The sequence below is a fragment of the Mobula hypostoma genome, chromosome 6, assembly GCF_963921235.1.
Source record: "Mobula hypostoma chromosome 6, sMobHyp1.1, whole genome shotgun sequence".
In the NCBI taxonomy this organism is placed as follows: Eukaryota; Metazoa; Chordata; class Chondrichthyes; order Myliobatiformes; family Myliobatidae; genus Mobula; species Mobula hypostoma.
Window position 1 is genome coordinate 93,610,967 of NC_086102.1, and position 26,062 is coordinate 93,637,028.

Here is a 26,062-nt window from a genome sequence, read left to right on the forward strand (position 1 = left end):
TGTGGATAGAGAATTGGTTGGCAGACAGGAAGCAAAGAGTGGGAATAAACGGGACCTTTTCAGAATGGCAGGCAGTGACTAGTGGGGTACTGCAAGGTTCAGTGCTGAGACCCCAGTTGTTTACAATATATATTAATGACTTAGACGAGGGAATTAAATGCAGCATCTCCAAGGATGACACGAAGCTGGGCGGCAGTGTTAGCTGTGAGGAGGATGCTAAGAGGATGCAGGGTGACTTGGATAGGTGAGATGAGTGGGCAAATTCATGGCAGATGCAATTTAATGTGGATAAATGTGAGGTTATCCACTTTGGTGGCAAAAACAGGAAAACAGATTATCTGAATGGTGGCCGATTAGGAAAAGGGGAGTTGCAACGAGACCTGGGCGTCATTATACACCAGTCATTGAAAGTGGGCATGCAGGTACAGCAGGCGGTGAAAAAGGCGAATGGTATGCTGGCATTCATAGCTAGAGGATTCGAGTACAGGAGCAGGGAGGTACTACTGCAGTTGTACAAGGCCTTGGTGAGACCACACCTGGAGTATTGTGCGCAGTTTTGGTCCCCTAATCTGAGGAAAGACATCCTTGCCATAGAGGGAGTACAAAGAAGGTTCACCAGATTGATTCTTGGGATGGCAGGACTTTCATATGATGAAAGACTGGATGAACTAGGCTTATACTCATTGGAATTTAGAAGATTGAGGGGGGATCTGATTGAAACATATAAAGTCCTAAAGGGATTGGACAAGCTAGATACAGGAAGATTGTTCCCGATGTTGGGGAAGTCCAGAATGAGGTGTCACAGTTTGAGAATAAAGGGGAAGCCTTTTAGGACCGAGATTAGGAAAAACTTCTTCACACAGAGAGTGGTGAATCTGTGGAATTCTCTGCCACAGGAAACAGTTGAGGCCAGTTCATTGGCTATATTTAAGAGAGAGTTAGATATGGCCCTTGTGGCTAAAGGGTTCGGGGGTGTGGAGGGAAGGCTGGTGCAGAGTTCTGAGATGGATGATCAGCCATGATCATACTGAATGGCAGTGCAGGCTCAAAGGGCCGAATGGCCTACTCCTGCACCTATTTTCTATGTTTCTATTGAGTACAGGAGATGGGATGTTATATTGAAATTGTATAAGACTTTGCTGAGGCCAAATTTGGCGTATTGTGTGCAGTTCCAGTCATCTGCCTACAATAAAGATATAAATAAGATTGAAAGAGTAGAAAAAAAATTGACAAGGATTTGCCAGAACTTGGAGACGAGTTCTAGGGAAAGGTTGAATCAGTTAGGACTTTTTTTCCCTGAAGCATAGGAGAATGAGTGGAGATCTGATAGATGTATACAAAATTATAAGCAGTATAGGTAAGGTAACTGCAAGCAGGCTCTTTACACTAAAGGTTGGATGAGACTACAACCAGAGGTCATAGGTTAACTGTGAAAGGTGAAATTTAAGGGGAGTCTGACAGAAAACTTCTTCACTCAGAGGGTGGAGCGAGTGAGGAATGAGCTGCCAGCAGAGGTGGCAGATGTGGGTTCAATAGCAACACTTCGGAGAAATTCGGATACTACATGGATGGAAGTGGTATGGAGGGCTATGGCGCGTGTGTGAATCAATGGGACTAGGCAGAATAACAGTTCAGTACCAACTAGAAGGGCCGAAGGGCCTGTTTCTAGGCTGTAGTAATCTGACTCTATGACTCTCTAATCTACCCCAAGATGCTGATAGATGGCCTACCCAACTTCTCTGTTACTTCTCCCCCAGCCTATGATTTAATTCCTCTATCGATTTACTCATGAGTTAATGCTAGTTGCTTTTTTTTACGCACTTCATCACGTCTTTTTTTTAAACTATTCCCAATTCATGGGGGAATACAGAGTTTGATCCAAAAGAAGTGATGTTTTCGTGTTTTTGTTTCAATGTATCTTAGAAGTTGTTTTACTAAATATGTTCATCATAAGTTAAACAATCTAATTTCCTTTTTCAGTTTCTACCCAACACTTAAAGTTAGAGCATTTTTCTGTGGCTCCTTTAACTCTACCCATTAACAACAGGTAAGTAAGTAATCTGATGAATACAAGGCTCACTGTTATCTTGGTTAGTTTCTGTTTACCAAGCATGGAAGGCAAAGCAGTGTTCACATTCCTCATGATGTTCGGTTGCATTAGATATGATTAAGTTGAATCTTCCCCTTTCTCTTAAAACAGCAAGATTCAAAGTTGAAGTTTGAATGCATTGATTAGTTTGAAACAGGAAATAATAACTGGAGTGGGACAGATGTCTCCTCAAGCCTGCTGTACCACTCTTCCAGCCGATACTCAAATCTCTTTTCCTTGTTAGAACTCCAAACTATAGAAATTCCTGTCTTGAATATATTTCACAATAAGTACAATAACCTCAATGAGACATCCTAAGTATTCACACCCCTTTGAGTAAAGTATTTTTACATATCTCAGTCCCAAATGGTTCACCTTGTATCATGAGACAATACTGTGTAGCCTAGATGTCTTTAATCAGGACAATTACAGAACCTTGCTAAGCCTCTCAGAATCTTTTTTGTATTTCACAAGTATTATCTGATTTTCTAAACTCCAAATGACATTTGCCAATTGAGTGCTCATAGTCTAGGTAAAGATGAAGGTAGGTAATGATTAAAGTCACCAACAATCCTTGCACCAGCTTTCTTCCAACCTCATATCTTCGTTCATAATAATTGTTAGGGGGTTTACAAATTATCTCCACAGCAATTTGTTTTATCTTTGCCACCTTTTATCTTGAGGGCAGCACAGTGTCACAGCCAACAGAGCCGCCACATCAGAGCTTCAGCTATGTAAGTTCAATCCTGAGCTCTGCTCCAGTCTCTGTGGAGTTTGAATTCTCTCTGCAACTGCATGAGTGGTTCCAGCTACTCTGGCTTCTCCCACCTCCCACAGGTTTGCTGATTAATTGGCTAATCTAAATCACCCTTTGTGTCTAGGTGGGTGATAGGAGACTCAATGCTAGGGGAGTGTTTAGGTTATAAAGAAAGGAGTGGGGGAATGGGATTGCTGAGAGGACTAACGTTAACTTAGTGGGCTGAATGTCCTCCTTCCGTGCTGGGAGGAATGTGAAATCCTGTGCACAAAGATGGAAAATATTTTGTCAGATAAGCAAATAGTTGAGGCTCCTTTATCATCACATCCTGGACTTTTGTATCTAGATTAGACAATAGATTAAGAAGGGCACTGGTCAGCGACCTCCAATTCCTGATTCCTGTCCGGCTGGGCTGTAATCTACTCTATGCTGAGAGGTGTGGCTGCCTTCTGGATCTTTCCTGCTGCCCACCTGATGCGTCAGTAAGTGACCAAGGCCTTCGCCACTCTGGGTTTCCTGTCTGACTTGCTGTATCAGCGTTCTCAGACAAAATTGGAAAATTGCTCCCTTACAATCTGCTCTCTCCTCTTGGCTTCCTCATCCACAACATCATCTGCTAAATCCTCTGTTTTCGTATCTCCACTGACTCCTTTCTGTTTGGCCATCCATTTGTCCAGCTGGGTTTTGGTTTTGGCATCTACTTTTACCTTCTGTCCCCCACTTGAAGTTCATGCAATAACCTTAATGCACACAGAGTAGATTCTGGTTCTTTATACTCACAAAAACCGAATGCTTGCAATTTTCCTGAAGCTCCTTGATCTCTCTTCCAGCTTAAAAGCAAGCCACATTTCACTGCCTGATTAACATAGCAAAAGCTTTCTCAGACAAAAATTGTTGTAGTCAGACCACTGATTTTGTCACTTACATGATTTCTCTGAGCAGCATGGTCTTTCCTTGGTCCAATATGCTTTCCAAGCAGAAGGCACAGAAGTTGGCACCAATGCTTGTTTCCCTGTTGGGCAATGGTTCATGGTATACAGCATGGAGACAGTTGAGGCATCATCCAGTACATTTCTAAATTCATTTTCAGTTGACTCTATTGTAGGGGATGTGGCATACAAATAGAGGATAGATCTCCAATCAAGTTCTAGTTGTCTCAGCCACTCACATTCCCAGAATGCTAGTCCTCCTGTTTTTACCACATACAAGTCAAATGTAGGTTGTTGGTTGTTGTATTTCACTGTCACAAACATCATTCCCACAGAAGATATCTTTTATCCTGAATAAAATCTGTTGAATATCTGCAGGCTTCAATTGAGTCTCTTTGAAATGCCATTCAAACTTATTTTATGGAAAGATTGAATCAGCCAATTCCACTTTAATTTCACTTCAGGAATAAGCCATATTGCTTGTCTTCGTTAGTTTTCACTTTGTAAATTTTAAGGCTATACAGTCCAATGTCACTCTTGGACATTTCATCAATATCACAAGTTTAGTGCTCTTTTTGAAACTGAAACTGGACTTTTTATCTTCCCTTTTATTTATTTTTGTCTGCCTGACATGCTCTTTGTATGCATCTAATTTTGTTGCATTTTCTGCAAGTTTCACCTTTAAATCTTCATTGGTCTGGTGTATGTGAGCCCCTGCCACAATGGTAATACAATTTATCAGGCCAGACTGGTTTCTGTTTAGAGATTGCAAATTTTTTCACGCTCACTTTCATTCCTGACTGCAACTCAATTGCGTCTCTGTCCACTGTTTCCATTGATTCATTTATTTCAACTGCTCTTTTAAATGTAAGTGTGCTTCAGTTAGGGGCTGCTTATGACTGCATTTTTGTAAGATTCCACAGACTAAGCAATCAATGCAACATTAGGCCAATTACCAATCTAACAATGTTCAGATAATCTCTTCAATTCAGCCACATACACTGAAATAGTCTCTCCTTCCTTTTGATTTTGTTTATGAAATATACAGCATTCTATCAATATTGATTCTAAATGTTTCTGTATTACTTTCACAATATCAGCAAAGCTCATTTTGTTGTTTGGTTGGAGGAATTAAACTTCAAAGCAACCTATATGCCTTTAAATTCAGTACACTCAGCAAAATTGACACTTGCTTCTCATCAGTTATTCCATTTTCTTTAAAATACTGTTCAATCCATTCAGTGTACAAAATACCTTTATCCATCATATAATCAAACATGTCAATTCTTCTGATGCAGCCAGCCATTTCTGCTCCTTTTGTTATGATTATTATCACCTGGTACTCACTGTTTATGAACCTGTGAATTCTTCATTTGCAGCCTTTTCTGTAAACTCAATCTTGTGTTTAATTTCAAAGAACATGTGCTGCACTACTTTTTTTTAAACTGAGCTTCCACAAGTAGGCAGTCATTGCAAGGCCTGACAGTTAAATGTTGCAAACTAACCTGCATGCACCAATTGCACAGGCAGATTATTGCACACTCACACTACCCTCTAAGTGAAGAGGTTCCCCCTCAGCTGACTACAGGAGCTTTGTGACTGGTTAGCAAATCTAACCATACTATCCTTTGGCCTTAATAGTCACATACTTACAGATACTTATTTCAACAGGCATGTTAGTCAAACACATTCCTATCTGTCTGTATCTTGTTTTACGGCAGTTGGCATCCAGCTTAATGGTGCATTACCGCCACCCTCTGCTCCGGAATGTGCACTAGACATACATTCTAAATCCCTTCACCCAATTGGGCGCGCGCACGCACGCACACACACACACACACACACACACACACACGTGCGCACACACACACACACACGTGCGCACACACACACACACACGCACACGCACACAAACCTACACTTTATCCTCCCATCTTTGACCATCCTAGTACCCTATTCCTGCTTATCCGTCATATTCTATAAAAAAAACCCTGTACCCCTTAAAAATGCTAAAAATACCCGGACTTGTGCTCTCTCACCCATGTCCAGCAACCCTTTTAATGTGAATTCCTGCATCCCCAACTCCCTTAATTTAATTCTCATCATCTCTGTATCCCATACTTCCTGCAACACAAAACTACATGTTCTACTGACTCCTCTTCCTGACATTCCTTACACAATCCTGTCTGGTGTTTCCCTATCATTTTCAATGTTTTGTTTAATGTACAATGCCCCAGCCTTAACCTAGTCCACACAATTTCCTCTTTTCTGTTTCCACTACCTACCCTAGTACCTGCAACACTCTTTTGTATTTGATATAAATGCCTCCCTTTCCCCTCCCTGTCCCATCTTTCTTGCCACATTCGGTTGACTTTTTCCCAGATTACACGCTTAACCTCTGCTTTACTGATACTAATGTGCATTTCCACATTTTCTTTCTTTAACGCCCTCTTTGCCAACTCATCCACCCTCTCATTCCCCTTCACCCCTACATGTGCTGGAACCCATAGAAATTTTACCTGACCTCCCTGATTTGCAATTCTTGTAACTAACTGAAGGACTTCATAAAGTACATCTTGCCGACTGTTTGTATGAAAAGACCTTAAACTTGCTAGAACTGAGGATGAATCTGAACATATCAATGCTTTGCCTTGTCTGGCTTTCTGCACCTATTGCAAAGCAACCAACACCACCAGCATCTCCACTGTAAACACTCCTAACTTATTAGATGTTCTTCTGCTGATTCCAATTTCTTTTGCTGGTATTACCACCCCAAACCCTGTCACTCCTGTTTCAGGTTCCTTCGCACCATCCGTATAAATGTGAGTATAATCACTATACTTTTCCATCACATGACAGTTAAATGCATTTACCAAATCTGTTTTATATCTTTCTTTTCTTTTTACCGCTAACAAATGCCAGTCTATGTCAGGCCATACAAGCTTCCATGGAACTACAACTGGATAAACTACTGAAGGACTTATCCTCAGATCAAACACTCCACATTCTTTCGCGATATCATTCCCTACCTGACTAAAGGTATCCCTCTGAAACCTCCCATTTTCCCAGCACTCCTGCAACACTCTTTTAGCAGGGTGAGAATCATTGTGCCCCTGCAAGTTAGCCCAGTAGTGACATCAGTTGCATCCTTCTTAGTTCCAAAGGCATTACTCCCATTTCTACCTGTAGTGCTGACACTGGTGACGTTTTAAAAGCCCCACTGCACACTCTCAAGGCCTGAGCCTGAATCACATCCAGTTTCCTTATAAGAGACCCAGCTGCTGATCCATATGCTATATCCATAGTCCAACACAGATCTCACTAAAGCCACACACATTCTCTTCAAAGCTGAACAACTTGCTCCCTATTCCCTACCAGTCAAACATCTCATCACATTTATTACTTTTTTACATTTCTCAACTTTCCTGATATGGTCTGCCCATGTTAATCGTGAATCAAATATAACTCCCAGAAATTTAAATGATGCAACCCTTTCTAATTCAACCCCATACATCCTTAACTTCCCTACCTCAACTCTTTTCCTGGTAAAAAATACAGTTTGAGTTTTATCTACTGAAAATCTACATCCCCAATCATAACCCCACTCCACCACTTCATCAATTGCTTCTTGTAGTTTCCTGATTATGTAGTCCATGTTCCTGCCTCTTTTCCACAAGGCCCCATCATCCGCAAACAGTGACCTACCTATATCCACTGGTATCTTTGTGAAGACATCATTGATCATAATGATGAAAAGTAACGGGCTAATCACACTACCTTGAGGTGTGCCATTTTCCAATATGTACTGTTTTGATAATTCTGATCCAATCAGAACTTGAATTTTTCTACCAAACAAAAAACCTTTAATCCAATTAAAAACTCTCCCACCAACCCCCATCTTGTGCAGTTTAATTAATAATCCTTCCTTCCACATCATATCATAGGCTTTTTCAATGTCAAACAACACTGCCACTACTGACTCTCTATTTGCCTGGGCCTTCCTTATTTCAGTCTCTAACATAATCACTGAGTCCATGGAATTCCTTCCCTTTCTAAAACCACTCTGATAACTTGCCAGCATTCCCCTTTTCTCAAGCTCATATGATAACCTTTCTGTTATCATCCTTTCCATTATCTTAAATTTGATGTTAATGCTATTGGTCTGTAGCTAGTGGGTTTTGACGGATCCTTGCCAGGTTTCCTTATTGGAATTACTACTGCTTCTTTCCATGCACTTGGTAATCTTCCCTCCTCCCACACTGTGTTATAAAAATGCAGCAACTTCAAGAGCGCTCCTTCTCCTAGATTTTTTAGCATCACAGAGCATATCAGATCTTTCCCTGGGGAGGTTGGACTCGATTTCTTTATTGCTCTCACCATTTCTGCTAACGTAAATGGATCATCAACTATATCATCTGTTCCTTCCCTCCTGTTTAACACACCTGGGTGTTGGCTCATTGTTCTTTCCCTTCTCCTTCTCCCTTCTTCAGACAAATGTTCTGAACTGTGTATCTGTACAAATGACTTGGCCATGATCTCAGCCTTATCCCTACTGGAGACTGCAGTTTCCTCCTCAGATATCATTACTGGATATTCCCAATCCCTTCTATCTCCTCCCATCCTCTTAATCATCCCCCATATCTCTCCCACAGGTGTTGTTCTTCCTACCTTGTCGCAAAAACTCCTCCAACTTGCCCTTTTAGCTTGATGTATAGTTCTTCTCACCACTGCCTGTGCTTTCTTATATTGAACCAAATGCTGCATATTATGGGTTCTTTTAACTAGCCTGAATGCTCTATTTCTGTTTTTTACAGCCTGACAACATTCCTCTGTCCACCATGGTACCAGTTTCCTATTCATCCTATTTTTACTCCTGGGTATAGATCCTTCTGCTGCCATGATAATTGCTGAAGTCACCTGACTGTTTAATTCATCTATATTTCCAGAAATGTCAATCTTTGTCAACCCTTCTTCACTCAACTTCTGGAACTTACCCCAATCTGCTTTTCCAAACACCCACTTTGGGACTCCGCCACCTGGTCTTACTTCAACTCTTTCACCCACTGAACATAAAACTGGGTAGTGATCACTGCCTACTGTTGAAGCAGTCCAAACTCCCCAGTTACTAACGCCAGCCAAGGTATTAGACACTAACGTAATATCTAACACTGACTCAGTTCCTGTTGTTATATCTATCCTTGTGCCGCTACCATCATTCATACACACCAAATCCCTTTCTTCCATCAAATCTTCAATTACCTTTCCAGTTGGATCTGTAATCTGATCCCCCCCCCCCCTCCGTATTGTGCTATGAGCATTGAAATCTGCACACCACACTACTTTATGTCTGTTTTGTCCTTGTATCTTTAACAGGCTGTCCAAATCCAACCTTTTACATGGATTGTAGTAGTTAATTATAACCACTCCCTCCCCTCTCTCCCACACTTCCACCACTATGTATTCCTGATCATCTCCTTTTTCCAGTACCCTATATGGTATACCTTGCTTGATTAACATAGCACAACCCCCTCCTCCTCCTAGATTTCTATCTTTCCTTATCATTGTATACCCATATACCACAAAGTCTAAAGTTGGTTTCAACCAAGTTTCCTGAATATACACTACATCCGGTTTTACAACCATTTCTTTAATAAAGTGCTTGAATTCCTGGCTATTGGCCAGTAAGCTCCTTGCATCTCATTGCAAAAGAATCACCATAATTAGTATTAACCAACACATGACACTTCCTGGCTTGACTGATTACTGAGGTTCTCCCTCACTTCCTCCCATGTCAGTCCTACTAACCCTAAATGGTTTACTGCTGCTTTTATCACCAGCTGAATTTTGTCACTTTTTGACTTTACCTCAGCCGTACTATTAATCACTCCTGCAATGAATGTTACTAGAGCCTTTTTGTCTACATAAATCCTGTCATTTGTTCTTTGTTGCATCTCTCGTATCCCTATTGCTCCCTGTTCATTAGGAGCATTATTCTGTTCTCTTGACATTCTTACAGCTTCTGCATAAGTGATCTTTCTTTTCACTCTTATTTCTTGAATTTTAGTCTCCCGTCTCACAACCTCACACCCACTCTATGCAACATTATGAGCTCCTCCACAATTGCAGCATTTTGGTTGAACTCCTGTTCCGCACTTTCCATATTCATGATCACCCCCACATCTAGCACATCTCTTCTGCCTTTTACAGTTTTTAGCTCGGTGTCCAAACCTTTGACAATTATAGCACCTCAGCGGCTTTAACACATACACCCTTACTGGGTAACTCATGAAACCCAGGAACACCTTCCTTGGCACGCTTTCTTCTTCAAATTCAATCAATCCAGATTCACTTTCCTTTTTCACTCCCTCCTTTGTTGTTTTCAGTCTTTGAACATTCATTACTTTCCCTCCTTTGATATTCCTCTTTAACTCCTCCATATTTATACTCATGGGTACCCCCGTGATCACTCCTTTACAACCACTATTTTGTGCTCCCACCCTCCCAATGTATTCCACCTTGTATTTTTCTATCTCTTTTAGCTTGAGTGCTTTCTCAAGTTGTTCCTCATTCGCACATCTTACCAATAAGTTGCCATCATTAAGGACTTTTGCAAATACTATTTCCCCTATCTTATTTGCCAGAGTTATTGTTAGCACAAATGGGTTAATTTTCTTCATATGTCCCTGAGCATTCTCATTAAACCTAATTATGACAACACCTCTCTGAGCTTGTTCATCTTCCTCACTTTCAGAGCTTTCTCCACTATCATTTCTTATTCTTTTATTCCCTTTGTCTTGGTTTTTATTCATCCAACCCCTCACTACCTCCTCATTCCCTTTATTTCTCCCTTCACAATAATCCACCTCTCCCCAGCTGCCTACCTCTGATCCCAAGTCCCTATCCCTCTCCTTCTCCACTTTCTTTCCCTCAACGCCCCCCTCTTATCTTGTCCACCATTACCAGACCCACACAACCCCCTCCCAGCAATTTCCATTCCTTCCCCACTCTCTTTCCCTCAACAGGTTCCAAACCACTTTCACGCATCAAGCAAAACACAGCCAGCTTCCAGTCGAGCCAACTCCAGTTCCAGCCTTTCCTAACCAGAGAGAACAGCCCCCTCAAACACATTCCCCTGGAGTCACCTTCTTATATAACCTTTTGAGTGAGCAGGGCATGGACAGGACTTAATGCTCAATTCTGATTGGCTGGAACTGAATTGTCTATTCCTGATTGGTTAGTTTGAATTGGCTTTGTTCTGATCGGTCAATTTTTATTTTAGGCCCTGCCCCCTTTAGGACTTTGTGGTCCCAGATACACTCTAAGAACCTACATTTATGTCTCCCACATGCTGGATTCAGATCCAACCAATCAGGATTGAGCATTAAGTCCTGCCTATGCCCTGCTCACTTGAGAGGGTATATCAGGAGGTGTCTCTAAGGGGACTTGTCATTTTATTAACTTGTGCCTAAGGAAGATGGCTGGATTCACTGTTGAAATGTTGCAGTCAGTATCTGTAAGTGTGTGACTGTTAAGGCCAAAGGATAGGATAGTTTAAGTTCCCCTCAGGCTCCCCTTAATTATTTCACTTATCACCTTTAACCAATGACCTCTAGTTCTAGTCTTTCCCAACCTCAGTCGAAAAAGCTTGCTTGCATTTCCAAGAAAAGACACCTAGCCTGTTCAATCTTTTCCTATAACTTAGGTCCTCAAGTGCCAGCAATATCATTGTAAATTTTCTCTGTACTCTTGTGATCTTATTGATGTCTTTCCTGTAGGTACTGTAGGTGACTAGAATTGCATATTTGACCTTATCAATGTCTTATAGAACCTCAGTATAACATCCCAGTTCCTGTACTCACTATTCTGATTTACAAAGGCCAAAATGCCAAAAGCTCTCATTCTACCCCTGACTATCTGTGACACCCCTTTTAGGGAATTATGGATCTGTATTCCCAGATCCCTCAATTTCACTGCACTCTTCATTGTCCTGCTATTAAATGTGTATGTCCTATCCTTGTTTGTCCTTCCAAAGTGCAACACCTCACTCTTGATTGCATTAAATCTGCTATTTATCAGCCCATTTTTACAGCTGGTCCAGATCCCAATGCAAGCTTTGATAACCTTCCTTGCTGTCCACTACATTCCCAATCATGGTGTCATCTGCAATGGACTCTGTAATGATCTATGGGGCACTCCACTAGTCACAGGCCTCCAGTTGGAGAGGCAACCCTCTACTACCACTCTCTGGCTTCTTCTACTAAGTCAATCTTGAATCTAATATACTACCTCATCCTGAATGCCGACTGACTAAACCCTCTTGACCAGCCTCCCACGTGAGATTTTGTCAAAGGCCTTGCTAAAGTCTATGTAGACAATGTCCACTGCCTTTCCTGGTAACCTCTTCAAAAAACTCTATAAGGTTGGTTAGACACAATCTATCATGCTCAAAACCATGTTGACTATCTCTGATCAGACCTTGTTTGTCCAAATACAGTACTTGTATATCCTGTCCCTTAGAATGCCCTTCCAATAGTTAACTCCTTCTGACATCTGACTCACCTGCCTATAATTTCCCAACTTATTCTTAGTGCCTTTCTTGAACAACGAACAACATTAGCTGTCCTCCAGTCCTCCAGCACCTCATCCGTAGTTAAAGATGTTTCTGTACTAGCCTCCCACAAGGTCTAAAGTGTCACTTTGTCAGGCCCTGTGAACTAACTGCACGTTACTTACCCCCCTCCACCCCCCCCAATAATGCGCGTACGGTTCATGACCTCACTACTGTTTTGCGTCAGTTCTGTAGACTCTGTGTCTGACTCCTGAGTAAATATAGCTGAAAAAAAATCCATTTAAGATCTCCCCCATCTCTTTTGGCTCCATGCATAGATGACCACATGATCTTCAAGTGGACCAATTTTGTCCCTTGCTATCCTTTTGTTCTTATTATGCTTGTAGAAGTCCTTTAGATTCTCCTTGTCTGCCAGAGCAACCTCATGTTTTAAGGCTTTAAATCTGAGAACCAGTCTAATCCTTCTCTATAATTATCTTGAAACCAATGGAATTATGATCACTAGATCTAAAGTGTTCCCTTACACCTACTTCTGTCACCTGCCATATCTCATTCTTTAATAGGGAATCCAATACTGCACTGTCTCTAGTTGGGACCTCTACACACTGTATTGATAATGTTTTTTTTTTGTAAACACAATGGCATAATAATTACTATGAATTATAGAAGTAGTGCAAAAAAAGTTAGTGTTCATAGTTTCATGGACCGTTCTGAGTTGTGATAGCAGAATGTAAGAACTGTCTGTGAATCTTTGAGTGGGTGTCCTCAGGCTCCTATACTTCTCCCCAATGGTCATATGAGAATAGGTGAGTCTGGGATGACGAGGCTCCTTAGTGACAGCTGCTGCCTTCTTGAGGCACCACCTCTTGCAATTATCCTGAATGGTGGGGATATTTGAGCCCACTGGACTTGGCTGAGTCTACAATCCTTTGCAGCATCTTATCATCCTCCATAGCAGGCTTTGTAACAGCCAGTCAGAATGCTCCCTACTTACAGAAATATATACTATAGAAATTTACAAGGTGCATCGATGTGTTGGTTCCAGGGTAGATCCTCTGAGATGTTGACACCCGGGAACACATCATTTTTGTTTTATTGTTTTTATTAGATGGGGTGGCTTTAAGCAGTTGATTCATTATTATTCACTGTCATATTTCACATTTACTGTCATAGGTGTGTGTATATATATATATATATATATATATATATATATAGAGAGAGAGAGAGAGAGAGAGAGAGAGAGTGTAAATGCCATGAAAATTAACCTTTTGCAGCAGCACAGTACATCAACATCAATTTAAATTAATGTAAATTATACGTGCATAACAAAAATAAACATGAATGCAATTTGAGGGAAATATAGTCCAACATAGAATTAGGGTTTTATAGGAGGGTCCATAACTGATGACAGTGGGGAAGAAGCTGTTGTTGAACTTTGAGGTGCAAGTCTTCAGGTTCCTGTACCCCTGCTTGATATCAGCATTGAGAAGAGGCTGCACCCTCTTCATGTATACCTCATCAGTTAAACTTGTGATCATATTTGCTCTGTCCTCTTATTTTACCTGCGTCACTGTCTCCCTGAACTTTGAATTGAAGTTTAACTGTCCTGTTTTCTTTTATCCTTCTGGAGCTTTTGTACATACATCTCTCTCTGTCTAACTCTATTCTGTACTGCCCCTTGTAACAACAAGGCCAAACTTCTGATTTCATCATTTCATCTATTGGGGACATAAAATGCAGCTTAACCAACAGGCTATAAAACTTTCTAAAGCAGTGTAAAGCAATTAATGATTTAACAATAAAGCCTGTGTTGTAACAACAATCAGTTTTCATCTGTTTTAATGCAATTGTTATGTGCTCTATTTTGCACTTTTCCCAGTGCCTTGTGGAGCCCACAGAAAGAGAGAAGAGCTGAAATTATGAGCCCTGATAATCGCAGCACTTCAGTTATCACACCAAAGAAACAGGAAAAAGGGAAAGGTACAGCGTGCTCGCAGAAGATTGTTCATTCATTATGTGCCATGTAGTAAGATGTGGGTGATCATAGTCTTTACTGTTCTTGACAGATTTTTCTACAGAAGTAGTTTGCCATTGCCACCTTCTGGGCAGTGACTTTACAAGACAGGTGACCTCAGCCATTATCAATACTCTTCAGAGATTGCCTGCCTGGGTCAGTGGTTGCATAACTAGGATGTGATATAACCAGCTGCTCAGACAACCATCCACCACCTGCTCCCATAGCTTCACGTGACCCTAGAGAGATAGCAGGCAACTGCAGGAAACATAAAGTTGTGGTGGTAGGGGATTTTAATTTTCCATATATTGATTGGGTCTCCCATACTGTTAGGGGTCTAGATGGTTTAGAGTTTGTAAAATGTGTTCGGGAAAGTTTTCTAAATCAATATATAGAGAGACCAACTAGAGGGGATGCAATATTGGATCTCCTGTTAGGAAACGAGTTAGGACAAGTGACAGAAGTCTGTGTAGGGGAGCACTTTGGTTCCAGTGATCATAACACCATTAGTTTCAACTTAATCATGGACAAGGATAGATCTGGTCCTAGGGTTGAGGTTCTTAACTGGAAGAAGGCCAAATTTGAAGAAATGAGAAAGGATCTAAAAAGCGTGGATTGGGACAGGTTGTTCTCTGGCAAAGATGTGATCGGTAGGTGGGAAGCCTTCAAAGCAGAAATTTTGAGAGTGCAGAATTTGTATGTTCCTGTCAGGATTAAAGGCAAAGTGAATAGGAATAAGGAACCTTGGTTCTCAAGGGATATTGCAACTCTGATAAAGAAGAAGAGGGAGTTGTATGACGTGTATAGGAAGCAGGGAGTAAATAAGGTGCTTGAGGAGTATAAGAAGTGCAAGAAAATACTTAAGAAAGAAATCAGGAGGGCTAAAAGAAGACATGAGGTTGCCTTGGCAGTCAAAGTGAAGGATAATCCAAAGAGCTTTTATAGGTATATTGAGAGCAAAAGGATTGTAAGGGATAAAATTGGTCCTCTTGAAGATCAGAGTGGTCGGCTATGTGTGGAACCAAAGGAAATGGGGGAGATATTAAATAGGTTTTTTGCATCTGTATTTACTAAGGAAACTGGCATGAAGTCTATAGATTAAGGGAAACAAGTAGTGAGATCATGGAAACTGTACAGTTGGAAAAGGAGGAGGTCCTTGCTGTCTTGAGGAAAATTAAAGTGGATAAATCCCCGGGATCTGACTGGGTGTTCCCTCGGACCTCGAAGGAGACTAGTGTTGAAATTGCAGGGGCCCTGGCTGAAATATTTAAAATGTCGCTGTCTACAGGTGAGGTGCCAAAGGATTGGAGAGTGGCTCATGTTGTTCCGTTGTTTAAAAAAGGATCGAAAAGTAATCCAGGAAATTATAGGCCAGTAAGTTTAACGTCGGTAGTAGGTAAGTTATTGGAGGGAGTACTAAGAGACAGAATCTACAAGCATTTGGATAGACAGGGGCTTATTAGGGAGAGTCAACATGGCTTTGTGCGTGGTAGGTCATGTTTGACCAATCTATTGGAGTTTTTCGAGAAGGTTACCAGGAAAGTGGATGAAGGGAAGGCAGTGGATATTGTCTACATGGACTTCAGTAAGGCCTTTGACAAGGTCCCGCGTGGGAGGTTAGTTAGGAAAATTCAGTCGCTAGGTATACATGGAGAGGTGGTAAATTGGATTAGACATTGGCTCGATGGAAGAAGCCAGAGAGTGGTGGTAGAAAATTGCTTCTCTGGGTGGAGGCCTGTGACTAGTGGTGTGCCACAGGGATCAGTGCTGGGTCCATTGTTATTTGTCATCTATATCAATGATCTGGATGATAATGTGGTAAATTGGATCAGCAAGTTTGCTGATGATACAAAGATTGGAGGTGTAGTAGACAGTGAGGAAGGTTTTCAGAGCCTGCAGAGGGACTTGGACCAGCTGGAAAAATGGGCTGAAAAATGGCAGATGGAGTTTAATACTGACAAGTGTGAGGTATTGCACGTTGGAAGGACAAACCAACGTAGAACATACAGGGTTAATGGTAAGGCACTGAGGAGTGCAGTGGAACAGAGGGATCTGGGAATGCAGATACAAAATTCCCTAAAAGTGGCGTCACAGTTAGATAGGGTCGTAAAGAGAGCTTTTGGTACATTGGCCTTTATTAATCAAAGTATTGAGTATAAGAGCTGGAATGTTGTGATGAGGTTGTATAAGGCATTGGTGAGGCCGAATCTGGAGTATTGTGTTCAGTTTTGGTCACCAAATTACAGGAAGGATATAAATAAGGTTGAAAGAGTGCAGAGAAGGTTTACAAGGATGTTGCCGGGACTTGAGAAACTCAGTTACAGAGAAAGGTTGAATAGATTAGGACTTTATTCCCTGGAGCGGAGAAGAATGAGGGGAGATTTGATAGAGGTATATAAAATTATGATGGGTATAGATAGAGTGAATGCAAGCAGGCTTTTTCCACTGAGGCAAAGGGAGAAAAAAACCAGAGGACATGGGTTAAGGGTGAGGGGGGAAAAGTTTAAAGGGAACATTAGGGGGGGCTTCTTCACACAGAGAGTGGTGGGAGTATGGAATGAGCTGCCAGACGAGGTGGTAAATACGGGTTCTTTTTTAACATTGAAGAATAAATTGGACAGATACGTGGATGGGAGGTGTATGGAGGGATATGGTCCGTGTGCAGGTCAGTGGGACTAGGCAGAAAATGGTTCAGCACAGCCAAGAAGGGCCAAAAGACCTGTTTCTGTGCGTAGTTTCTATGGTTTTTTATGGTTTTTAATCATGGGGATGGGGGGGTGTGGGGAGGTCCAAGCTATGCCGTGTCCAAGCAGGCTAGTGGAGAGAAGGAGTGCCTCACACCTCCTTTGGTAGAGGTATATCTCCACCTTGCCACTCAGATAAAAGATATAGGGTGGTTTGATAAGTGATCTGAGTGAAAGATATAGTGTGATATATAATAACTGGGAGGGATGTTTCATATTGGTAAGACTGTTGAATAAAATGGATTGCACAAAGAGGAATACCACACAGAAACAGGGCCTTCAGCCCAACTAGACTATACCAACTAGGATACCCATATCCCTCTAAACCTTCCCTATTCATGTTCCCATCCATGTACCTTTCAAATGTTGTTATTGTACCTACCACAATCACTTTTTGAAGCAGCTCATTCAATATGCCCACCAACCTCTGTGTGAAGAAGTTATGACTCAGGTTCTTTTTAAATCTCTCTTCTTCCACCTTAAATCTAAGTCTTAAAGTTTTTGATTCCCTTTCCCTATGGCATTCACCCTATGATTTTATACAACTCTGTCTCCTACAATTCAAAGTATAAACTTCTAGCCTGCCCAACCTCTCTCTAACTTGGGCCCTCAACACCTGGCGACGTTCACACAAACCTGATAAAGAAAGCAAAAGAGAAAGTTAGAGAGGCTTTGATATCAATATTCAGTCCTCCTGACCTTGGTCAGTGACAAAGCACTGGCAGACTGGCTACACTGTCCTATTGGCAACTTCACATCTTCAGTCATGGGTTGAATCTGGCCTTGGGTGCTGTCTGTGTACAGTTATCTCAGTGACCTTGTGGTTTTCTCCAGTGCTCTGGTGTCCTCTCACACTCCAGAGTCATGCTGGTTCTAGGTCAATTGCCCGTTGAAATTACCTGCAGAGTAGATGAATAGGGAGTTGATTGAGATACTGGGAAAAAATATTGTGTACATGAACAATTGATAGCCATCACAGACACAGCTAAATGAAGACCTTTGTTTTCATGATTTGTGATTGGAGACTCCATAGATCCTATTGGAAGGTTCCATTAAGGTCAAAGTCAAGTTTATTGCCATAAGCGCAAGTATGTGTGTGTACTGGAGCAATGAAAAACTTGCAACAGCATCACAGGCATACAGCATATAAGCAGCATTCACAAAATAGTAGTAGGCAGCCGTCGATCCCAGGGGATCATGGATTTGCACCTCTGGTGGATTGTGCCCTCTCCAGGGCACAGGCCTGGGTGGGAAGATTCAAAGAACCGGCTGTTGTCCATGCAGTGGGTTCCCCCCTCCACATCACTGATGTAGTCCAAGGGAAGGGCAAGCGCCGATACAGCTTGGCACCAGTGTTGTCGCAGAGGTTGCCAAAGTGAAGTTGTAAGCAACATCAAACTGCCTTAGGGACCCTGGCTCCGGATTTCTTCCTCAGGGTTTACTCCCAAAGCCTTCCCCATGGGTGGGTCTGGCTGCAAGGCAGCAGAGGTTTAAAATCAGAGTTTTCCTTCTCCTAGGTGGGCTGCCATCCAAGGCTGATGAGCCCCATCTGCCGGAAAAGACTGGTTTTGAGGTGCCAGTGGTCCGCCTTTGCCCCTTCTCTTGTCAGTAGAAACAGTTCCGCTGGGCCTAGTAGTGTTACGTACCCCGTAACTGGGTTGCCAAACCAGCGGAAATGGATCACTCAGTTGGAGTCTGGATTACTAGAACTAAGAAAGATTTATTAAAGAAACAAGCAACACAGTAATCGAAAGGATAATAAATGCAACAGTTCAGCAATGATAAACACACATATGCACAGAATTAAGATAACAGCATTAATCAAGCTCTATCGTTGTCTAGGGATAAATGACCAATTTCAAAGTGACACAAAGTTCAGTCCAATTTAGCAGTTCAGTTCGCAGTAATCGTTGCCATGGCGATGGACAACGTGGGGGGAGAGAGAGAGAGAACGGGAACGACCGATCATTCAGAAACGGCTTCCACTCACAGACCGGCCATATTGCTCACAAGCAGCTTTTGGGCAGGTCCTTGGTGATGTCACCTGAGGTTACCGACTGTGACCCCTCCTCCAGATGCGGTCGATCCTCTGCAGTGAACCCGGCACCCAGGCAAGGGCGGACACACACCGGGTTCCCGCTGATCGTACCTTTCCACCCTGTGCGTTTAAGGTCCGGTACTCCCACCGACTTGTGAGAGGCGCACCGCTTCCAGGGTCTCGTTACCTCGGGTGTCGTGTGTGTCTTGCCTTAGCGAACCTGTCCCTTTTTATCCCCCTGCTGGGGTATCGCCTGTCCATCACTTCAAACAGTTCAGGGTTCAAAGGGGGAGCCGCTCCAGACAGCTCTCTCTCCCGTCCCTTCATTACACATCTCCAGATGCTGTTTCATTGTGTTCCTTATCTCTCTCTTGAAGACAGGTGGCAGACCAACTGCTGATCACACAGGACAGCTAACATCTTATTTATGTGTATTCTCGTCACACTTCCCCCCTTTAAGGATTTTTACCGGGAGGTAAAAATTACAAACATGAATACATTATTTGATACACACACAAATATACATCTTTATCAGCCATTTGGCTAACACAGCGAGTTTGAAGTTGTCAACACCTTGACAGACAGTCATCACATTTTCTGTTCCTTTTATATGTGTTATTAATAATCCCTTAGACCGGCTCCAACTCAGCAAACTTCATAGTGGCCAAAAACACTGATGAATTGCGATCAATGTAACCTCTCATTTGGTTTTGTCCCGGATCACAATAACAAGGGTCGTCCCATTCCGACTCAGTTTTCTCTCGCAAGGGCTTAGTAGGAGGGGGAGGGGTAGTGACCACAGAGTTATTGCAAAACTTCCTACAGTACCCCACCTTCTCCAAGAGCCTTCTGGGGGCCCTCTTGTCTGTCGGGGTTGGGAGGTCAGCGATAGCCTGCACTGTAGCTTGCATCGCTGCCAGCTGCCCCTGTGTCACCACAATTCCCAGGTAAGTGACCCTCGTGTGGCCGAATTCATTTTCTTCAAGGTTCACTATCAAGCTGGCTTCAGACAGCCGTATTAAATTGCCAATACACACCTCTGTGTTCATCAGCCCTTTAGTCACTGAATTACTCATTATATATGGTTGTTGTTTGCTAGGCTGGCCTATTGTAACAGACATCACCCAACGTCCCAGTTCTTTGCATCGCCTCGGGACAATCAAGCACACGGGTGCGAGTCGTTTAATTACTTCTGCTAAAGATTCGCGTTGTTCGGGGATTAAGGGAGAGACCTTATCAGTAGACCTGGCCAAAACAATAGCCTTCTCCCATCTGATCGATTCCATACTAATCTTTTCAAAATGGTTTTTTCCTCTTATCGGGGGCCCCTAGCTTCATTGATTTCCACGCTAACACCGACTAGGTTTGTTAGCATATCAAAAGCCGGTGACCGTCTCAGTTCGCGTCGGTGATGATCAATAACATTCTTCCCTCTGGGCAGCCGGTAAATCTCTTTCATGATTCCACCAACTGTTTCCTCCAGCACCGCAAAATGTCCACCGGCGGGTACCTCGTGGGCCATGTTAAAAATCTCATCCCCATAACTCTTTTGCACCACCCCCCATTCCTCATCTGCGGGTACTGTACTTGATTTCCCTTTTTTCCTTAGCACTTCCTCCTCCACACAATAGCCTACTAGTTCCCTTGTTAAAGCTGTGTCAGAGAGAGCTGTCTCTGCCGAAACCATCAGCCCTTCGTCTCGCGTCCTGCGTCTGCACAAATTCTTTCCTGGCTACTGCTACATCTGTCCCAGCTCCCTCACTACCTCTTGTCTCACTACACTCCTTCTTTTCATTTTCTACCCCGTCTCGTACAAGACTGGCAGAAACGTTTCAGCTAAATTTACCACCGCAGTTAAATTCACTACCGCAGCCCCATGATGAACCTGTGAGTCCATGGGCGGGGCCTCACTGCTGGCAGGCTGACCTGTCAATCTCACGATTGGGAAAACGATTCCCCCGGCGATGTCATTACCGAGCAAGACTTCCACGCCTTTCATCGGTAATTCGGACCTCACCCCGATCGTGACTAGTCCAGAGACCAGGTTGCTTTGTAAGTGTATCTGGTGCAAAGGGACTGACTCTGTCCCTTCCCCAACACCTTTGACCTCTACCTCCCCAGTCTGGGTCTCTGAGCTAAACTCTAATACACTCTTCAGTATGAGTGACTGACACGCTCCCGTGTCTCTCCAGATCTGCACTGGAACTGGTTTTAACCCCTCCTTCACTGACACTGAAGATAAACTGAGATAAACCTCTCGCGCCCTTCCTGGACTTTGGCAGACCTGCCCTTCCCTAGCGGTTCGCTTAACAGCTTGATACAGCCATTCAAAATTGCCGTTTTTCCTTTTCCCACCTCCTTCTTTGGGGCAAAGCACCTGGATGCAAAGTGTCCGGCTTTCCCACAATTATAACAGACGACCCAGGAGACTTCCTACCAGACTGCTCCCGGTCGACCTTATCCTTTTCACTAGTCCCCGGCTTACTTTCTGACTTTTCCGGCGGACTTCCCCGCCGTCCTGACTACCCTTCTGGTAGCCTTTACTCGGGGCAAACTTCATTTTATGCGTCAACGCATACTCATCCGCTAACTTAGCAGTTGCGGCTAACGTGGCTGCCTCTTTCTCATCGAGGTAGGGTCTCATACCCTCAGGGACACAACCTTTAAACTGCTCAATCAGGATCAGTTGTAGCAGGCTGTCATAATCCCCCTCTACCCCCTTCGAGGCGCACCAACGCTCACAATATGTCTGCATCTCACGGGCAAACTCCAAATATGTGCAAACTCCAAATACTCCAAAAACTCCAGACGCTGCTTCCTCACATTCCGGGACCTCTGCCGGTATGCCTCCGGGACCAACTCATAAATCCTGAGGATGGCCTCTTTTACCACCTCATACCTCTGGGCATCTTCCGCAGACAAAGCGGAGTAAGCTTCTTGGGCTTTCCCTTTCAGTACACTCTGAAGTAAAACAACCCACTTATCCCTCGGCCAGTCCTGACTTATAGCCACTTTTTCGAAGTGGAGGAAGTACCGATCCACGTCGGTATCGTCAAATGGGGGAACCAGCCTAACCTCCTGGGTCGCCCGGAACCCTCCACCTTGGTTCGGCACGAGCCCCTGCTCGGCCCTTATCTTTAACTTCTCCAGCTCAAATTCCCTTTCCCTCTGTTTCCCTCTCTCTTCTCGCTCCCATTGCCTCTCTTTCTCCTCTCTCTCCAACTGTCTCTCTCTCTCTTTCTCTTCTCTCTCTAACTCTCTCTCTCTCTCTCTCTCTTGCCTTTCTACCTCTTTCTCTTTCTCCCGCCTTTCTAACTGCTTCTCTTCGTGTTCTAACTGCCGTACCCGGAACTCGTGCTCGAGTCTCAGTTTTTCAAGCTGTACCTGTACTGCGTCTCCAGCAGGTTTTTCAATAGACACCACCCCCAGCTCGCCTTGGGGAAACACACCCTTGGATACATAGTGCTCTACAATAGCTCTGTGTATCTCCTCTCTCCTCATTGTCGACTTCACCTTAGCAAGATTCAACCGTTTGGCCACAGCTACCAATTCCGATTTCCTGGCATCCTCTAATGCCTCCAAGGTCAACGCCTTTATAAATTCCTCAGCCTCCATTTCTGCTGTTTGTTTTTTCTTTCTTTCGGGAATTTTACCCCAATCAATTTACTCCGTCTCAAATTTAGCGTTCAAAATCGCGGACGAGAACCCCACTTATGTTACGTACCCCGTAACTGGGTTGCCAAACCAGCAGAAATGGATCACTCAGTTGGAGTCTGGATTACTAGAACTAAGAAAGTTTTATTAAAGAAACAAGCAACGCAGTAATCGAAAGGATAATAAATGCAACAGTTCAGCAATGATAAACACACATATGCACAGAATTAAGATAACAGCATCAATCAAGCTCTATCGTTGTCTAGGGATAAATGACCAATTTCAAAGTGACACAAAGTTCAGTCCAACTTAGCAGTTCAGTTCGCAGTAATCGTTGCCATGGCGATGGACAACGTGGGGGGAGAGAGAGAGAGAGAACAGGAACAACTGATCATTCAGAACACTGCTTCACTCACAGACCGGCGATATTGCTCACAAGCAGCTTTCAGGCGAGTCCTTTGTGATGTCACCTGAGGTTACCGACTGTGACCCCTCCTCCAGATGCGGTCGATCCTCTGCAGTGAACCCGGCACCCAAGTGAGGGTGGACACACACCGGGTTCCTGCTGATCGTACCTTTCCACCCTGTGTGTTTAAGGTCCGATACTTCCCACCGACTCGTGAGAGGCGCACCGCTTCCAGGGTCTCGTTACCTCGGGTGTCGTGTGTGTCTTGCCTTAGCGAACCTGTCCCTTTTAATCCCCCTGCTGGGGTATCGCCTGTCCATCACTTCAAACAGTTCAGGGTTCAAAGGGGGAGCCGCTCCAGACAGCTCTCTCCCCCGTCCCTTCATTACACATCTCCAGATGCTGTTTCATTGTGTTCCTTATCTCTCTCTTGAAGACAGGTGGCAGACCAACTGCTGATCACACAGGACAGCTAACATCTTATCTATGTGTATTCTTGTCACAGTAGCTAAGTCACACAAGAAGGCTGAGAGTTGGACTTGGTTGTCAGAGGCTGTTAAGAGTCGCATGCCATTTGGAGCACTTTATAGTAGTGGGAGCTTATCCCCACTACCACCTCGGCTATGACAACCTTAGGAACCATTCACAAAATATATGTACATAAACAAAACTTATACACGTTTTACAAGAAAACACAATTAGAACAAATAAAGTCTGTTTTAGTGTTTAATGATATGAGTGATTTAATACACATGCAGGTACTCCAGGGATGAGCAGCAAATTCTGGAATTCAACTTAAGCTTAAAATATACAGTATTTCTTAATAGTTAACCCCAATCTTCAGAATGAATTTTTAAATGTAAAAATTTTAATGATCTATCTTGAGGGATTTTGTTCCATTTACTTTTACTTGTTAACATTCTTTATCATGATATGTGTTCATGATCTTAAACTGTGCTTAGTAGATCTGTCTACCCTGTAGGCTGGACCAAGGTGTCACATTCCCTAGATATACCAGAAGAAAACAATGATGGCTGGTCCAGTGCTGATGACCAACTCAACTCTTCAGACTGTGAAGAGGAAACAAGTAGAAAGTTGGTAAGTACAACCTCTAGTCACCATTATGGTGTGAGCACATTCAAAGATGCTGGGCTGGGAGCAGCTGTTAACATCTCAAGTGTAACATTAAATACTGATGCCAGGATGTTGCTTATTGACTACTGTTCAGTGTTTTAACACAATCATTTCTACAGTTCTGACCAAAAAGCTCCAGAACCTGGGGCTTTGTATCTCCCTTGACATCCTAACCGGAAGACCACAATCTGTGCAGACTGGAAATAACATTTCCAACTTACTGACAATCAACACTGGTGCACCTCAGGTCTATGTGCTTAGCCCATAGCTCTACTGTCTACACCATGACCGTGTGGCTAGGCATCGCTGAAATGCCATCTATGAATTTGCTGACGATACAACTATTGTTGGCAGAATTTCAGGTAGTGACGAGAGTGCGTACGGGAATGAGATACATCAGCTAGTTGAGTGGTATTACAACAACAACCTTGCACTCAATGCCAGTAAGACCAAAGAGCTGTTAGTGGACTTCAGAAAGGGTAAGACCAAGGAGCACACATGAGACACAGAGAGATCAGAAGTGGAACAAGTGAGCAATTTTGAGCTCCTGAGGAGCTGCCTGGATCCAACGTATTATTGCAACTAGAAAGAAGGCACGGCAGCAGCTATATTTCATTAGAAGTTTGAAGGGATTTGGAATGTCACCAAAGACATTCACAAATTTCTACAGATGTACGGTGGAGAGCATTCTACCTGGCTGCATCACAGTCTGGTATGGGGGAGGGGAGACTACGGCATAGGATTGAAGTAAGCTGCAGAGAGTTGTAAACTTAATCAGCTCTATCATGGGCACTCCCCTCTGTAGCATCCAGGACATCAAGAAACGATGCCTCAGAAAGGCAGCATCCACCATTGAGGACCCTCAGCACCCAGGTCATGCCTTGTTCTCATTGCCACCATCAAGAGGAGGTACAGAAGCCTGAAGGCACACACTTGGTGATTGAGGGACAGCTTCTTTCCATCAGCCATCAAATTTCTGAATGGCCAGCATCCCAAGAGAAGCAATTCGTAGAATGCCTATGAGATGGCTTTTTAGAGCAGCTTGTAGTTAAGCCCTCTAAGAAAGGCAGTTCTGGACGGGGTGTTGTATAATGAACCAGATTTAATTAGGGAGCTCAAGGTAAAGGAAACTGGTTGGCAAGGGAAGTCAAAGACAGCATGAAGGCAAAAGAGAGAGGGACTCACATGACCTCACCAGTCAAAACAGACAGTACACAACAAGAATACTGGGGATGAATGATTAAAATAGAAACATTTATATTTCACCTTTTTCAATTAATTCCATTCTGTTTTGTCTTCCTCTGGCTGTCCTTTCACTTCCGGTCTCTCCCCAGCCGTTTCCCCCAGGCCCTAGCCTGGCCTTCTCTCCCCAGCCCAGCTGTTTCCCCAAGACCCCATTGCTGCCATTGATCTTTGCTTCGTTCTGACAATTTCTCTCACCAGCAGAAGGCTGCTTGATAGCGTAGTAGTTAGTGCAATGACTGTCAGTGATTGTGACTCATTCCCTGTTGCTGTCTGTTACGAGTTTGTGCAGGAGTCTCTGTGACCATGTGGGTTTCCTCTAGGTGACCTGATTTCCACCCACATTCCAAAACTCTATGGATGGTAAGTTGTGGGCATGCAATTTTGGTACCAGAAGCATGTTAACACTTACCAGCTCACCCAGCACATTCTCGGACTGTGTTGGTCATTGGCACAAGTGACGCTGTGTGTTTCAGTGTTTTGATC

The 26,062-nt window shown here is 43.3% G+C and overlaps 1 protein-coding gene across 9 annotated transcripts in view; it reads left to right on the forward strand.

Moving 5' to 3' along the window:
- mcf2la (mcf.2 cell line derived transforming sequence-like a) overlaps positions 1-26,062 on the forward strand; it is a 307,378-nt gene that overhangs the window by 274,546 nt on the left and 6,770 nt on the right. For all 9 annotated transcript variants that reach the window (XM_063051229.1, XM_063051230.1, XM_063051232.1 and 6 more), the window contains 3 exons: positions 1,981-2,047; positions 14,224-14,324; positions 24,183-24,298. In XM_063051229.1, coding sequence (XP_062907299.1) covers positions 1,981-2,047; positions 14,224-14,324; positions 24,183-24,298 — 284 coding nt within the window. The remainder of the gene's footprint in view (positions 1-1,980; positions 2,048-14,223; positions 14,325-24,182; positions 24,299-26,062) is intronic.